The following is an 18,200-nucleotide window of genomic DNA, read 5'->3' on the forward strand; positions in this document are numbered from 1 at the left end:
ACTTTATAATTTCACAACTCTTGACAGGTATGGGGCGGTCAAGGACCTCAATTGATAAACGTCTTCTTATAACACTTCCTCTACTTTCAAAACTAGTTCATGTACTTCCAATAATATGTACAAATCTATACGAATCAAAATTATTTCAAGCTGTTGATACATTGGCATTTTTTTTTTTTTTCGGTGGGAGAGCTAGTTTTATCAAAGGGAAACTCAATGAATACAATTCTGTCAATTCATGACATTAAATTAACCTGTTCTCAAATTATAATTCATCTTCATCACTCTAAAACAGATCAAGTTAGTCAGGGGACAAAAATAAAAATTCCAAAAGCAAATGGTACACTTTGTCCTTTGTTTTATATGTTTGAATTTTTTAAATCAAGACCTAAATTTGACGGTCACCTTTTCTGTCATTTCGACACTAAGCCCCTGACTAAATGTCAATTCACGAGTGTTCTAAACAAATGTTTGAGGCAATTAGGGGTGGAATCTAGGTATTAAAAGTCACATTTATTCAGAATAGGTGCAGCTACAGCTGCATCAATTGCTGGTCACACCAAAGAAACCATTCAAAGTGCAGGATGGTGGAAGTCCGAAGCCTTCAAATCCTACATAAGAATCCCCACTGCTAATATACCATCATTTTAATTTGAAAATTTCGGGGTCATCCATCATGAAAAAGGCCGCCACTTATGCCCGTACAAGGCCTGATGGCTTAACCCTTGGATTAGATTGGTTGAATATGAATATTTGGTGGCAGGGTTACAGTGGTCTTAAATTCAAAGACCTTGAACAAAAGCTGACATTCCTACTCACAATAGAATCAACACCACCAGATATACTGGTTATTCACTGCGGGGGTAATGATCTTGGAACATTAAATGTTGCAGATTTCAGTAGAAAAATAAGGACAACATTTCAATTTATTATAAATAGGTTTCCAAATACTTTCATGGTGTGGTCACAAATCCTACCCCGAAAATTTCTGGTAGATGCTAAGGCCTTATCAAAACAAAGGTCCGGAATTAATAATTTTTGCAGCCAAAAAAATATTGGAATTAGGTGGTGCATATATAAGATATCCAGATATAAAATTTGGCATTAGTCATTTATTCCAAAGTGACAGCATTCATCTTTCTGATATTGATAACAGTATATTCATTAATACACTTCTAGGTGCTTTGGAGCATTTTTACTTGGCTAATGGAAATGTTTAGACATTTTAATATTTGGTGTTTGTATGGGGAAAATGTATTCTTGATATGGCCAGCTCAGCTCTGTGTTGCTTTCGTCCCCCATTATGAAGAGTCTCTGATTCCTCATCATGGCGGTGATTCCAATTCGGTCATTACATGCCCATTATTGGAATCATTATGGCGTATAACAAGCAACACAACTAGAAAACTTTCCTGGCTTGATTCCCTGATTCTCAGGATCACTTCAAAGTGATTCCCTGTCATGCCTCAGGATCACTTAACTGTGTATATATGTTAATGTGTTAAAAATTGGTAATTATTGGTGTTTTAGTGTTTGGAATTTAAAACTTGGTATGCTATGACGGCTTCAGCATTTATGGATGGACACATGGTTACGGACAAGGGACACGCCAAACTAGTTAAACGGCTGTCAAATCTTTCCATTTCAAACTTTCTATCACCAATTTCACTCACCCAATTTGTCACATTTGATTTAATGATATTGACCTCTATTGATGAACTCACTCCAAATACAATAATTATGTAATTAACATGATTATATGAAACCCATATGGAGCTCACATCTTATTGTCCTTGTTTACTTGTATGATGGAGCTACTAGTTTTATCCGAAACCTTGGTAAATGTTCTAGTTGTGAAAAAAGTGTACATCAAAATGTTTATAGGTGTACTTTTTCGTGTTTAGCAACCTCAAAAACATATGAAATGATATATTACAAGCTATAGTTAGGTGTTTAGTTCAGTTTTCATTGAAAAATAATATATTTTTTGACCGCCATTTTGAAAATGGTCACTGAACCAGGCCAAAATGCAGACTTAGGTCAAAAAAACATGCCAGGATTCATTTTCAGTGGCCAAAATAGCCATAGAAAACAGTTGTTTTATAGCGGGTTATGTAAAATGGTTCCTATTTGCCCGGGTCTGATATGTTATTATGACGATATGGGTGCCTCGAGATTTCAACCTGCTACTGCGTTTTGGTTTGATGTAAACTATTTTCAAATAGTATAAGCCAGGGATGGCAAACCTTTTACATACCATGCCCCAATTTGTTCACACAAAAATTCAAATGTACACCTGTCTACTTCAATGAACAAATTAATGTGCAAGAAGATAACATTGGCTAAATAGGATGGGCACAAAATAAAATTGCTAAAACTACTGAGTAGGTTTACTGTCTTTATTGCTATGCAGACTGTTAATCCTATAATTGATCTTAAAACTATACTCTGTTTAAAAGTAGTCGTTCAAGAACTGTTCACTAGTGTTCAGCTTTAATAGGCTCTTAATCCCGCTTAATAAAATTTATTAACCAACTAATTAATGACATTTTGAACACAGTTCATGCCGGCGTTATGCCTTCAAACATGAATTCAATTCACTATATTAATATAAATAGATGGTCGATCTGTGTCGAAATTATATTTTTTTTTTAAAATGGCAAACCTTCAGGTTAATATTCGCTTTATCTCCAATAATTGAGGTGGCCGAAATTTAATACACAATGGTTACAAGTACCAAATAAAGTCAAGCAGATCAAATGTGTAAATTGTAATGCATTTTTATATGTGTAAATTATTTAATGTTATTTAATAAATGTTAAATTTGTTAAAATCAATACATTTTTATATGTGTAAATTATTTAATGTTATTTAATAAAAGTTAAATTTGTTAAAATCAATACAGTTTTATATGGACTATAGTTTATAACACCATTGTTCTAGGATTAACTCTGGATTATCGGCAAAATTTGACATCAAAGTCTGCCGGCAAAGTGGGAACACCCCCATGAGAACAATTACCCCTTTAATTGCTATCTAAATGTAGTAATGATTAATTAGTTGATTGTGCTTGTTAGCATTTCTTCAGCAATATGCAGAAATATAACTAGTAAATGTTTTGACCAACAAAATAATTTTGAGATGATATATACCGAAGTCCAAAAGAAAGTATACACACTAAAAATATGACTAAGTTTTGTTTAAATCAAAAAAATGTGATAAAACTACACTGAACACGTCTCGTGCGTCCAAACTCAATATTTCTAAGCAAATAAAAGGCAAACCTAATGAACATTGTACCCAAATACCGCATACAATGGAAAAACGACTTTGTTTGAAACAGGACGAAATGAACAGTGTATACTTTCTTTTAGACTTCAGTATATGTTCACTAGATTTCAATGTGCAGCAAAGTTGGCATACATAATATACTCTTCAAAAAAAGTAGGGGATATTGAAATGCAAATACCTATGCAGGTTGTGATATGATAAATAGTCATGGACACTTGACATGCTTTGAGAGTATGTTCACAGATGAAGAACTTATCGCCCCAACAGAACCACTGAGCTGCATGTGCGACACGCAATAGCACCATACACGTGGTTTAATCTATCCATGTTTGCTTTCCTATCGGTTCTTGCATAAGGAGAACATGTGGTTCTTTCCTATCGGTTCTTGCATAAGGAGAACATGTGGTTAAGAGGAGAGAGAGAGAGAGAAATGGGGTTTAACGTCCACTCGACACAAACTAGGTCATTTCGGGACTAACATATGGTTTAGTTTTATTTCAATAATTCGCTTGCGTGTAGGGGTCTTTCACAGTGGGAGGAACCTGGAGGACCCGGAGAAAACCCACGAGGTTTGACAGGCGACCCTACTCCTTCTCGCGTACTACCGGGGAATCGAAAACATGCCAGTTGACTCAATGACAGACTTTATGATACATCGCCCACATGCTAACCATTCAGCGATCCAACCCCCCTGTGGTTAAGAGGATAGTCCTGTAACATTTCTATGTTATAAGAAGAGGAAGGGGCTTACTTAATTGACAACAGTGTGTAAAATATCTACCATCAGTAATTACTTTATCTATGTCACAGCATTTGTAAATGTCAATTCACCTTAAACAGGACACTTTATAGGGTAAACAGGTAATTTAAGATACTGTAAATGTACATTAAGCTGTGTTGACTGATGTGGGGATAAAAAAGAAATTAAATTTATTTATGTCATTCATGTTAAAATTCACTGTTTTAATGAGATTGAAGTGCATACATGCAGACAGGAGAGTTTCAAAAATATTAAATTGTGTGAGTAAGTATTATTATTTTGGAAATTACTTTTTGATAGATAAAGGCAAAATTCTAATGGATATTATAAACTGTATGATTTTAGGGCAATATATTTCAAGTGTTTTTGAATGTGTGTCAAGTGTGTTCTTCAAGTTTGTATTACATTTTAGTCAGATATTGCACAAAAGGCTGGTTGCTTTTTGAAACATGCTAAAATGTGTCATACTAGGAATCTTCCCACTAACGTTAGATATACAGATATTCATTAAAAACAAATACACTGTGTAATTTAATATTACTAAGTATCGTAATAGAAAAGTGGTTAACCCGGATGTTGAAAAAGCTTTCAAAAAATGGACTTCTGCAAAGCAGAGAAGAATTTTGTAAAATTGTAATATCATATGCATATTGTATGTACTTATGTAAAACAAAATAATGAAAAATGTAATAGATATTTGTTCTTTATTTTGGTGGAGAAAATATATTGCTTATAAATTAAAATGAAAAATTGGCGAAAATAAAATGAAACCCAGAGTGAGCACTGTCTATACCCGCATGCTTATGTATCATAAAAGGCTAAACGCTGTCAGGATGAAACAAATATTTCCTCTACTTTCAGCAGCCTATACTGAAGATAAAACTATATCCTCTAAAAATTAAAAATTATCTTGGTCAGCTGCAATCAATAATTTAACATCGGAACTCCAAATAAATCATGTTCATTTGCTAAATAAAGAGAATATAAAGAAATCCCTCGAATCAAAATTTACCCCCTACCACATATCCTCTAACTCGAATAACAGCAAATTAAGTACATATTTCATTTCTAAACTTACTGTTACGAACTCTCCAGACTATTTATATTCGGTTAAAAATAGAGATCATAAGAAAGCTATGACCACACTTAGACTCAGTACCCATCACTTAGAAATAGAGAGGGGTCGATACAAAAAAAAAAATTCCCACTGATCAGCGTCTATGCAACATTTTTTGCTGAACTGTAGCAAGTATGAAGAAATACGTAAATACCCCGCCTTCTCAGTAAATCCTGAGATTTACTACAATCTTTAACCCACCAAAATCCATTGCCAAGGCAGTGGCTTTATATGTTTTTTTGGCTTTTGATAAGAGAGCTAAATCAAATTTGGTGGAACTACATGTAACTGAAACCCTTAGATATGTACATGTACTATACTGTTTGTATGAATATATGTGTTGTCTATGTAATAACTTCAACTTTTTTATTTGTAGTCCGGTGGCTGAAGGGGGGAATCGCCACCCGAGCTGTGAATTTATGAGACCAAGTTTTTCTAGACCAGTTTTTTGCGTAGATTCCGAATCTGGGTGGTGATCAGGCGTTTGAGGGGGCGTTTTCGAGATATAGGGGGTCAAATGTCTACAATGGGGCGGGGGGGGGGGGGGGGGATGTCATTATGTTGACATAATATATTATGAAAATATAAATTTCTAGGACTGCCCATCTATAAATAAGTGTTTGTGATGCCCCTGGACAACTGTTTGGATTTATGGGGAGGTGGGATGGGGGTAGCAGATGTGCGCGTGTGGAGGGTGGGGTGGGGATAAAATTGGCGGGGAAATGTGTTCACGTTGATTTAAATGATGATTTTCTAAGAGCTTGATGAAACATCTCTAAATATGTTAATAAGATTCCTATTGTATGGGGGGGGACGCCGAGGTGAGTGCCCGACGTGGGGGGTGGGGGCGGTGCGGGTGATGGCGGGTGGCAACATGTATTTTTGTGGACAGAAATCATTTCATTCATAATTGAGCTTAAAGTGGTATCTCATTAGTGTTTTCATTCAAAATATTAAATTTTCAAGAGATCTGGAAGTGTAAATCAAAAACACATTAACTCAGAGAAATGTTTAGTTGTTAGTTTATTCTTTGTCTTCATCAGAAGATTCAAAATCAAAAGTTCATATGAGCGAGATAAATATTTTCTTGGTTGCTGGCCAACAGCTGGCATATCCTTTGGATATGCTTCAGAAACAAATTCACGTCGTAAATCTTCATTCCAGCCATGCAACAAAAGACCACGTATACATACGGCAAGGTGGTAATAAAGAAAGGTCTGTTATTTTTTCACCCAGAAAATCTTTTTTCTAGCGTCATCTAGCGATGTAAGTCGTCTTTCGCGATATTTTCTACCTTTGCCCGTCTCATTATCGATCAAAATTTGTATATTTGGATCATCGTTTGCGAAGAGAATGATTGGGATGTCTATTTCGCTCGAGCAAGAGCGCAAAATACAATTTGTTTCAGCACCTCCATTAATTTGAAATGCAAAGAGGAGTAGGTAAGATATTTTGGTGTCCTCGTGGTTGGTTGTCAGTTCTAGGATATTCTCGACACTTTCAATACTAATCTTGATATTTTTTGATCCAATCAAGATTAGTATTGAAAGTGTCGAGAATATCTCGGGCTCTCGGCCTACATGCTTTCAGTGGTAATGACTATCTGTCGTTCTTTTTCAAGATAATCCCAACTTTCTAACAATTTTTAAAGAGCTGGGATAGACAAACGATGCTTCTGATAACGTAATTGCTGGTTTAGAAAAAATTGTTTGTACATGTACCTTGTACGGCGAAAACCAACTTACATCAGTAGATGACACTAGGAGAAGGATCTTCTGGAGAAATTTTAATTGTGATGAAAAATAACAAAACTTTCTTTCTTTATTACCATCTTGCCCGAGTAGTCTTTTGCTGCACATTAAACACAATAATTATGTTGCAGCAATATGGAGACAAGTTGCAAAATTAATGATCGAAGAAGACGACCCTGCGATACAAGGCTGGAATGAAAATTTACAATGTGAATGGGTATCTGAAGCATATCAAAAGGATATACGCATATCAAGAAGATATCTATCCCACTCATATTATTAGAATGTGTTTTTTATGTACATTTCCAGATCTCTCGAAAAGTGCCATTATAATTTTGAATGATGATATTGGCACTGAAAGAAAACTTGAGAAAACACTTTTCAGGTCAATTTTGAACCAAGTGGTTTCTGTCCCCAAAATACATTTACTCTCCCCCATACAATGGTAATCGTATACACATATTTAGAGATGTGCAGTGGAATTAAAAAGTAATGTTTTTACCAAGCTCTAAAAATATCATCAACGTGAACTTCCCGCCAATTGTACCCCCCCCCATCCATACACGCACACCTGCTACCCCCACCCCACCTCCCCACAAATCAAAATAGTTGTCCAGGGGCATCATAAACACTTACTTAAATATGGGCAGTCCTAGGAATTTATGTTTTATTAATATATTATGTCAACATAATGACCCCCCCCCCCACACACACACACACACACCTGCTATCCCCACCCCACATCCCCACAAATCAAAACAGTTGTCCAGGGGCATCATAAACACTTATTTATAGATGGGCAGTCTTAGAAATTTATATTTTATTAATATATTACGTCAACATAATGACATCTCCCCCCCCCCCCCTCATTGTAGACATTTAACCCCCTATATCTCGAAAACGCCCCCTCAAACGCCTGATCACCACCCAGATTCGGAATCTATGCAAAAAACTGGTCTAGAAAAACTTGGTCTCATAAATTCACAGCTCGGGTGGCGATTCCCCCCCTTCAGCCACCGGACTATTGCATATTACGTCCATTAATTAAGAACGGTAGGCTATACAAAACATACACATACATCAATATACATGTACACAAAAATATACTTTACATGGAATATTATATTGGAATAACATGATATAATGAAATGAGAATATAATGAGATATATACATGTACCATTGGGATGATACAATGAAAATATAGCCTAGCAATGAAAGTATAACAATGAAATGGAAATATGAAGTATAACCTTGTACATACATGTATAATGATCAAATGTGGAGTCAGAACATGCAGCAGAAAATAAGACTAGGCAGGTGCTCCCTTTTCCTTAAAATCTGGCAGATTAAATAGAAGCTCAAAAGTTAAGTGACAAGATTATATTAAAGTAGGGTAGATATATTTCAAGCACAGGTTTTTGTATCTGGGACACTGAACAGAATGTATTACTAAAATATGACTACGTCTAAGTGTATAATAATAGTTTATTCTCAACTACATGTACAAGCATGAGTATGGAAGTTACAACAAACATTTCTATGGAAGCCTATTGCGGCCATTTCAGAAACGAGAAGTCGAGGGCGAGAAGACGAGAAGTCGAGGGCGAGAAGACGAAAACACAAGGAAATAGGGCGAGAATACAAGGATCTCGCCCTGAGAACACGAGATTACTTTCACCTCGACTTCTCGCTCCCTCGTCCCTCGACTTCTCGCTCCCTCGCCTTTGAAAAACCTCGTGTTCTCGCCCTCGTCTTCTCGCCTTTGAAAAACCTTGTCTTCTCGCCTTTGGGTTAATCTCGTCCTCTTGTGTTCTCGCTCCCTCGCTTCGTCACAATCTCGACATCTTGTGTTCTCGCCTCGGAAGTGCAGTTTTTACGCATGTCCACTGACTACCGTATCAGCATTTATATTTGGACATGGATTATAATAAAAGGAAATGTTTGAAGTTCTAGAAAATTTAATAGTCCTAAACAATTTAAATCTCTTCTTGCACAGATAGTATTGTATTCTGTAATCGATTTTAAGTCTTCAGTCGAATCTATCTTTGATCTCTATCTTCAATTACCTTCAGGGGACTAAGTGGGTAAGGCGCTGGCTCGCTAGCCTGGAGGTCGGGTGTTCGATCCCTGCATTGGCCGAGAAAGTTCATCCAGATTTTCCGGCGTGGTTCCCCCTTGTCAGTGATGCAGGACGGAGGGCCTGACAAGGACAGCTGTCTAGTCCTTCGGATGGCACGAAAAACCGAGGTCCCGTGTATACATTGGAATGCACGTAAAAGATCCCTTGGCAGTTGGAATTCGATATAAGAGTAGGCGATAGTGCCGCTGCCCAGGCAAAATTTCCCTCATAGCACACTGTATGGCGTATGCCCGTCTTCATTAGCTCAGGTTAGGAGCAGAACAGTAGGACGTTAAACCCCATTTCATTTCATTTCATTTCAATTACCTTCATCGGGTTTTTTGATGCGTGGACGTGTCAGTGCTGTAGGATGTAGGGCCTGACAAGGGACAACGTATAGTCGTTCGAATGGGATTAAAAGAACGAGGTCCCGTGCCCAGAATCGAAATGAAGTTGGCTCTACCGTGGCCCAGTGAGTAGGACGTTTGCTTTCTAACTCCATCAAAGTTAATCGTAATTTTTCTGGCGATGGAATACATATAACCGAGATCCCGTGTCCGGAATCTAAATGAAGTGTGAGCTACGATGGCTCAGTGAGTAGGGCGTTTGCTCTATAACTTCATCAAAGTTCTCCTGGATTTTTCGGTCGGTGTTCCTACTTGTCAGTGGTATAGTCGTTTCAATGGTATAAATAAAAAACGAGGTTCCTTGTCCGAAATCGAAATGAAGTGGGGGCTACGGTTGCTCAGTGAGTAGGAATTTTGCTCTCTAACTTCATCGTGATTTTTCTGGCGATGTCCACCCTTGTCAGTGGTGTAGGACGGAGAGCCTTGCAAGAGACAACATATAATCGTTCGGATGGAATAAAAATAACCGAGGTCCCATGTCTGGAAACTAAATGAAGCAGGAGCTACGGTGGGTCAGTGAGTGGGATGTTTGCTCTCTTACTTCAGTGGTGTAGGAGGAAAGCCCTCGCAAGGGACCATGTATAGTCGTTCGGATGGCATAAAAAAAAGAGGTCCCGTGTCCGGAATCGAAATGAAGTGGGAGTAAGAGTGGCTCAGTGAGTAGGACGTTTGCTCTCTAACATCATTAAAGCTCGGAGCCACGGTGGCTAAGTGGGTAAGACGCTGGCTTACTAAACTGGAGGTCACGTGTTCGATCCCTGCATTGGCCGAGAAAGTTCATCAGGGTTTTCCGACGTGGTTCCCCCCTGTCAGTGGTACAGGGCGGAGGGCTTAGCAAGGACAGCTGTCTAGTTGTTCGGATGGGACGAAAAACCGAGGCTATCAATTGGGGTGCACATAATTGGCAGTTTGAATTCGATATAAGTAGAGGCCTTGGTGCCACTGCCCCGGCACAATTTTCCTCATAGCATACTGTAGGCCTATGGCGTATGTCCGTCTTCATTAGCCCAATCGGAGCAGAACAGTAGGATGTTAAACCCTATTTCATTTCATTTCATCAAAGTTCATCGGACATTTTCTGGCAAGGTACCCCTTGTCAGTAGTGTAGGACTTAAGGCATAGGGACAGCATGTCGTTCGGATGGCATGAAAAACCGAGGTCCCGTGTAGTCTACACATTAGCGTGGTGGTGTGTGTGTGTGTGGGGGGGGGGACTCTGTTTCGATCCCCCGCTTATATGTGACATGGAGTAGGGTCGTCTGTCCAACCTTGTGGGTTTTCTTCAGGTCCCCCCCCCCCCTAAAAAAAATGTTAATTGCTTGATTTGTCGAGTGGACGTTCACCCCCCCCCCTCTCATTTCATGTTCATTTTGAACGTCAACAAAAAACGATAATAATTGTTTCCTTTGTATTAGAAAATAATGTTTTTAAACACAATAATACATAATATAAGTACTAGACCAAAAATAACCACATTAAGTCATTACTGTACACACATTAAAATGTCGCACAGAAAAGGGTACCTGCATCAAAAAGTATTCAAACCAGCTTTGGTGGCAGCATGCTTAAACATACATTATGCAAGAGCTAAATCTGATTATTGCAAGTCTTTATTTAGGCTTCAGATGTCATAGAAATTATAAATTAGATCTTTATTTACACAACAAGCACAAAATCAACTCTGTAGACCCACGGATGGCTTGGATTCAGCTTGGATTTAAACAGGATTCATTGATTGATTAAATTCTTAAATGGCGTCGTAAGTGGAGATTAACCGTTACGGTGACGTCATACTCCCGGAAATTTTAGATCAAGGCTAAATGATAGAGTGTACGAAGCGAGGCCGCTGTTGAGCGAGGCCGCATGTCAGTCAATTTGATTGAAAGTTCGATATACAGCCTTGATATTATGTTTAGTTGTGGTTAAAATGAGAGTTTGGATTTTGGATGTCGGTATTTTACGCTCTTTTGTCACCTGTGTTTACAGAAAAATAATGGAAATTGATAAACATCGCAGGTAACATCACGGCCCCATTGGATCACTGTTTCCCATTTGTCTGCTTCGGGAGTTACGTAGGCCTACCAGTTACAGTACAAGAGTACACGCAGGCTAATAAGAAGTCGGCTATAATTATGCCTCATTGATTTGGTCCATTCCTTTCAAACTTTCGCTTCTTATCTATATATTAAAAGTCTTATTTTTAATTTGTAGTAAAAATAAATGTGATACGAATTGAATTGCGACCCCGTCTCAAACCGAATAGGCTAATAACGGTACCACAGCCATTGAAAACGTTACTTGATAATCGAGATTATGTAGGTGGTGTTAACGCCTGTCAATCAAACGATCGGCCATTTTTGGAGACGCTGAAGAGAGATTTGACTCCTATTTCTAGTCAAAAATTACAATGGTGATAACTTTGTTCAGAATAAAGTAATTTGACTGAAATTTTCAATATATTCTTCTTTTATCATCTGCTTTTGAACTGTTATAGCAAGAATGGCCAACTCTCTATTAAAATCTCCCATAATGTATCTTTAACTAGCTTTGGTGGCTCCAAGATGTTTATGTTTTCGAATTAACGGATGAATAAGTTATGAGCATACCACTGTTCATTACCTTTCTATGATGCATTATCAAATTACTCGTAGGATACCCGGCTCTACACGGGCCCAAATTCGCCCGAGGCTCAAATTCGCCCGGGGCCTAAATCTGCTCTTGGCCCAAGTTCGCCCGTAGCCCAAATTTGCCAGGGGCCCATATTGGCCCAATGCTCAAATTCTCACGGAACCAAAATTTGCCCGAGGCACAATTCGTTCGTGGCCCAAATTCGCCTGTGGCCCAGATTCGATGGCCTAAAACATTCATGTGGTCGTGCTTTTTAATTTGATACGAGATATGTGGGGATGGAACGCGGCGACGAAGCGTAATTTGCCTGGGGCCCGAATTCAATGGCCAAAAACATTCATGTTGTGATGCTGGTTAATTTAATACCACATAATACCACATAGATATCACCGCAAAGTTCTCATGGCCACGAAGCGTGATGGACGAACATCCAGAAATACATACATACCTACATACATATATACACAACTTGATTTTATTTATATAAATATCACCGCAAAGTTCTCATGACCCGGATTCTGGACAAACTTTTGGGGTTTATTAATCAAAGGGTACGTCCAGGCTGCATCAAAACCACCTAAATGAGCCTTGGTGGCAAAATGTTATTTATTTCACAGAATCAACTACCAGACTGCACACTTTCAGGACCTGGAAAAAAACCCATGTGGTTCGACAGGCAACCTATCCCTTGACACGTACAAGCGGGGAATCGATACCCCGCCAGTTGATTCAATGACAGGCCTTAGGATCAAATGCGAACGCGTTAACCATTCAGCTACCAAAACCTATACTGTTCTTCTCCAACTGAGCTAATGAAAGCGAATATACGTCATGCAGTATGCTTCGAGGGCCTACTCTTAATTCAAATTCTAACAGTAAAGGGTTCTTGTACGTGGACACCAATGAGTGTGAAAGAGAGAAAGAGAGAGAGATAGACTCGACACAAACCAGGTCATTCTGGGACAAACAATTTTATTTCAATAATTTGCTTGTGTTTAGGGGTCTTTAGCAGTGGGGGAAACCCGGAGAAAACCCACACGATTGGACAGACGATCCTAATCATTGTCACGTTCAAGCGGCGAATCGAAATTTTATTTCAATAATTTGCTTGCGTTTAGGGGTCTTTAGCAGTGGGGGAAACCCGGAAAACCCGGAGAAAACCCACACGATTGGACAGATGATCCTAATCATTCACTATCACGTTCAAGCGGCGAATGGAAACCGAGCCACTCGAATCAATGATAGACGCCAATGTGTACACGGGACCCCGTTTTTTTTTTTTTTGTCCCATCTGAACGACTACACGTTATCCGTTGCCAGCCCCCCCCCCTCCATCCTACACGACTGACAAGGGAGGACATCTCCAGAAAAATCCTGATGCACTTTGATGAAGTTAGAGAGTAAACGTCCTACTCACTGAGCCACCGTAGCCCCCACTTCATTTAGATTCCGGACACGGGATCTCGGTTATTTGTATTCCATCCATATGACTATACGTTGTTCCTTTTCAGGCCCTCCGTCCTACACCACTGAGAAGTCCACGCATCAAAAAACCCGATGAAGGTTATTGAAGTTAGATTCGACTGAAGACTTAAAATCGATTACAGAATACAATACTATCTGTGCAAGAAGAGATTTAAATTGTTTAGGACTATTAAATTTTCTAGAACTTCAAACATTTCCGTTTATTATAATCCATGTCCAAATATAAATGCCGATACGGTAGTCAGTGGACATGCGTATAAACTGCACTTCCGAGGCGAGCACACGAGAAAAGTCGAGATTGTGACGAAGCGAGGGAGCGAGAACAAGAGAGGACGAGATTAACCCAAAGGCGAGAAGACGAGAAGACAAGGTTTTTCAAAGGCGAGAAGTCGAGGGCGAGAACACGATTAGTTGAGGGCGAGAGTGCGAGAACACGAGGTTTTTCAAAGGCGAGAACACGAGGGAGCGAGAAGTCGAGGTGAAAGTAATCTCGTGTTCTCGGGGCGAGATCCTCGTATTCTCGCCCTATTTCCTTGTGTTCTCGTCTTCTCGCCCTCGACTTCTCATCTTCTCATGTTCTCACCCTCAACTTCTCGCGGTGAGAACACGAGATTCTGAAATGGCTGCAATAGGCTTCCATACATTTCACATTGCGATGCATAACAATATCTAACTTCATATCTTACAAAATAACATTAATTTTTTGCTGTCTATAATGGACGTTTTGATGCAATAAACATTTTATCTGTTATCAGAGTCACTGTTAATGTTTGACACTGGTTGAACAATACCATTATGAAGATAAGAATCAGCCTCCTTCATCTATCCCTTGCAATTTGGAGGAAATACACCAAGAAAGGATATGTGTAAACACTGAACTATGTGTTAAGCCTCCAAATGACCTACATTTGCAAATCGACCTCATAGAAATTTGATCAAGTTTGAATTATTAATTTTGATGTTTTTTGGGGAAAAATCCTATTAAAATGTTTAGGTAGGGCAAAATATTACCACCTGCATTGCTGCAAGTGGATACGCATGCGCAAACACTTAGATTCTTTTTTTTACGATATGCCAACGCCTTCAAATTTCAATAAATTGCAATTTATCAACTGTTTACAGTGACAATTACAATACACGTTTAGCTGATATATGGAAAGATCGATGTCAACGAATTATTTGATAAAGTACAAGGAAATTATAATGGCATGTAATACAGAGAAAGTCCTCTATAAATCTAATACTTTAATGCTTTATTTTTAGTCCAACAGATACATAAATATATTGTGCCGTATGGTGTAGTCTGGAAAATAAAGACTACAAATAAACTTTTTGTTTTGGTTATTTGTCCAGTCTCAAATTGTTCTGCGTATTTAGAGCTAGCAATAACATAACTTCTAAACTCACCAAGGGGGGCAACTAACCACAGTGTTTTACGGTTGAATAAAAGTAAATTTCACACTCTTTCGGTGTTGGTTAGTGGCTGTGGGAGTGAGTTTAAAAGATAAAAAATAGAAAAAACGAAACTACATGAGGTGACTCATCCATTTCAATGCATTATATCAGAAATAAAATCACAGAGTTTTAGCCAAAGTTTTAATCAAGTTTGTAACTACATATTTTTTAAAAGAGTAATAAGTAAAGAATATTTTTTCATGGCTTCATTGACAAATCAGTGAATGAATAATTTCACACGAATGTCTAAATTGGGCAAATTTTTGCTGCTAGCACTGCCTGAGCAAACCGATGACTGAACTTTTCTCATTCTCTGTTGCTGTGATTAGAGTGGAAACAGGGTAAACAACAGGTTAGTAATTAAAGCACAAACATTTGAGGCAATGAATCGCCCTACCACTGGCTATAAGTACATCAAATTTTGTTTGGTCATTTGATCATGTGCTCTTTAAATGGGCATTAGTGTTTTTGGACGCTGTTTATGATTTGACTATTGATGCATCGGGCATATTCAATCAGAGTAAATACAAATTTTGGAAAAAATCTGCCAAATTATTATTGAGTTTTAAAAAAAAAAATGTTTTTCTGAGAAAGATAACACTAAGTATGCCAGTGTTTGTATTTTGGAGAATTAGGTAGATCTAAGCTTACTTTGAATATCCTACTATTCAGAATTAATTACAATTAAATTCTTCGTGGCAGCAATAATACCTCTTTAAAAAATTAAAATAACCCCATCTGCAATGATTGGTGATTGGTAATAAATGATAATGTGGTGTGGGACAATATACATGTACCACTAGTAATAATTTAGTATACAAATACTAAATTTATAATGCATGATATAAACTTCAAAACATGCATTGAAAGATGAAAAACAATGCATGTATATAAAACAGAAGTCATCTATTTGGATTTCAAAGCAAATAAGTTATTAAAATATAGATATATAATTTAAATACATACACACTGATAATCATATACATACGTTTAATTACAACAAATACTATGGTAAGGGTTTTTATACAAGCATTCAGCAAGCCCAATAGGAAAAACAGGCTTACCTCCCTTGCCCCACGTGCTGGTAAACTCTGGTAATATGAAGCTGAGTAACGGCGATAATTTCTATAATCCATACTATAATAAAGAATGTAATTATCTTAGCCTTTGTACAAACACACACACGTACACATAATATTAATAAACGTAGCTATAAATCAACCCAAGCTAATAACTTTGGGTAATAAAATTATATTTCAAAATGATCTTTATTTATAAACTTAAATTAGCCAAAGTTGAGCTGATCCCTTCAATAATCACTCACCGAAACACTCACAACCTTGAGATTGTGTCTAAAGCCAACCCAAATAATTTAACATCAGTAATAAGAACTTCAAAATACCTGAGCCACGGAATATATGTTTTGGTTTATGGAACGCTCGCTCAATATGCAACAAAGTTACTACTGTATGTGCAGCAATTTTAGAAGATAACAGGGACATTTTCATTGTGTCGGAAACATGGATGTCGGATGTTAAAAACAAATGTATCTCCAGTGAATTTCAGTCTTCATTATCTGGATATAACTTCCACAGCTGTCCATGAAATGTTCGTAAAGGTGGCGGTGTTGCAGCTTTAACCCTTAGCTCTCTTGATACGAAAGTAAATCCTACTAAACGTCGCAGATCGTTTGAATGCCTCGATTTGTCCATAAAAATTGGAAATGTCTCCCAAAGACTGATAATCATCTATAGACCACCATATTCAAAGAAGTGAAGTGATTTGCCAAATGAAGGAAGGCTAGATACGGGCTATTGAGATCTACCAAACGACGACGCCATCAGAACACTATAAAATAGAGTATATAAAATCACACGGTCTGCTAAATAAGCGACCGTGATACCCATAAAATCAACTGGTCTGCTAGACTGGCGACCATTTCTAATCTGCAATAAAACACACCCCACTTCAGCTAATCAATCCTCTTATGCAGGCCAACAGCACGTGCACTCCAAGATTATACAAGAGTTTGGGCGATCCATATAGGTAGTCGAGTTTAGGCAACCCATCAATGCGGTTGAGTTTGGGAGAGCCAAACCTACTCTGAACATTAACAACCTGTCAAGTTACGAAATCACTACAGAAGAACAAATGTACATCAAACCTGTTCTTTGAAGAATTCTCTGAGCTGTTAGAGACCCAATCACAACAGAAGGGCGTATATGCATTTGTGATGACCTAAATTTTCATATTGAAGAAGTAATGATAGAGATGCCCAGAAATTGCTTGACCTGATTCACTTTATGGGACTGACACAGCATATTAAATTTGCAACTCATCAAAAAGGCAATACATTGGACGTGGTGATAACCCGTGCCTCAGATCCAAGCACTATTGAAATGTATGTGGATAATACACTACCATCTGACCACAGATTTATCAAGTTTTTTATGGACCTGACAGCACCAACAGGTGACCAGAACGTCCAGAAACATAAAGGCCTTTGACTGTGAAAATCTGACGAACTGCTTCACAGAAAATCCCTTCCCATCATTCATGGACAAAGATACTAACAAACAAGCCAGTGTGTACTGCCATCAGCTTAAAAAGATGATCGATACTTTGGCCCCTGCAAGTCAGAAAACGTTTATAGACAGACCTTTGTGCTCCATGGTATGAAGAACACCACCGCCGGAAGCGCAGAGAACTCAGACAGATTTACCTTCACAAACGTACCGAATACAACCAAATGTTAGTGTTGAATATGACCTTCGTAATTCCATATTTAAAGGTTTATTCAATACTTGGAAAACAATATGTCAGCGTCCATAACAACAAGCATGGTATGCTAGAGAGGTCATGTGACATTAAGATAACTCTTATCTATAATGTTTCTCAATTCATACCTGCTTGATAGACAACAAAGGACCTTTGTAAATGGTGATTTGTCTTCTTGTAAACCAATACTTCATGGCGTACCACAAGGTTCAGTTTTGGGTTCTTTATTATTTAATATTTTTATAAATGATTTACCTCTGTATTTAAATTCTAAATGTGATCTTTTTGCTGACTATACAACCATTTATACTAGTGCAAAAACTGTTTCTGACCTTCAAAACAATCTTCAAATTGATACAGATACAGTGATGAATTGGTGTAGACATAATAGCATGATAGTTAATGAGAT

At 37.9% G+C, this 18,200-nt stretch overlaps 1 protein-coding gene and 1 long non-coding RNA gene across 4 annotated transcripts in view; both read left to right on the forward strand.

Moving 5' to 3' along the window:
• The first annotated feature begins 29 nt into the window (after positions 1–29).
• Positions 30–504, forward strand: LOC126824343 (uncharacterized). Its single transcript, XM_056101736.1, has 2 exons — positions 30–152; positions 238–504. Exons 1-2 carry the CDS (start codon positions 30–32, stop codon positions 502–504), a joined length of 390 nt encoding a protein of 129 aa, XP_055957711.1.
• A 2,906-nt stretch (positions 505–3,410) lies between these two features.
• The window catches only part of LOC126825441 (uncharacterized), a 36,565-nt gene continuing 21,775 nt past the window's right edge, over positions 3,411–18,200 (forward strand). Inside the window, exon 1 of one of the 3 annotated variants that reach the window (XR_007681954.2) lies at positions 3,411–4,315. This is a non-coding gene — a long non-coding RNA (uncharacterized LOC126825441). Of the gene's footprint in view, positions 4,316–15,040; positions 15,366–18,200 lie in introns of those variants that run through there. The other 2 variants (XR_007681955.2, XR_007681956.2) reach the window with 2 other exon arrangements.

Source organism: Patella vulgata, chromosome 6 (assembly GCF_932274485.2).
Source record: "Patella vulgata chromosome 6, xgPatVulg1.2, whole genome shotgun sequence".
Lineage (NCBI taxonomy): Eukaryota > Metazoa > Mollusca > Gastropoda > Patellidae > Patella > Patella vulgata.

Bases quoted from the DNA above. Each gene is read 5' to 3' on its own strand.
- LOC126824343 (XM_056101736.1), top strand. From the start codon at position 30: ATGGGGCGGTCAAGGACCTCAATTGATAAACGTCTTCTTATAACACTT. The intron at 153-237 runs GTTGATACATTG...ATTCTGTCAATT, and splicing joins AATCAAAATTATTTCAAGCT to CATGACATTAAATTAACCTG.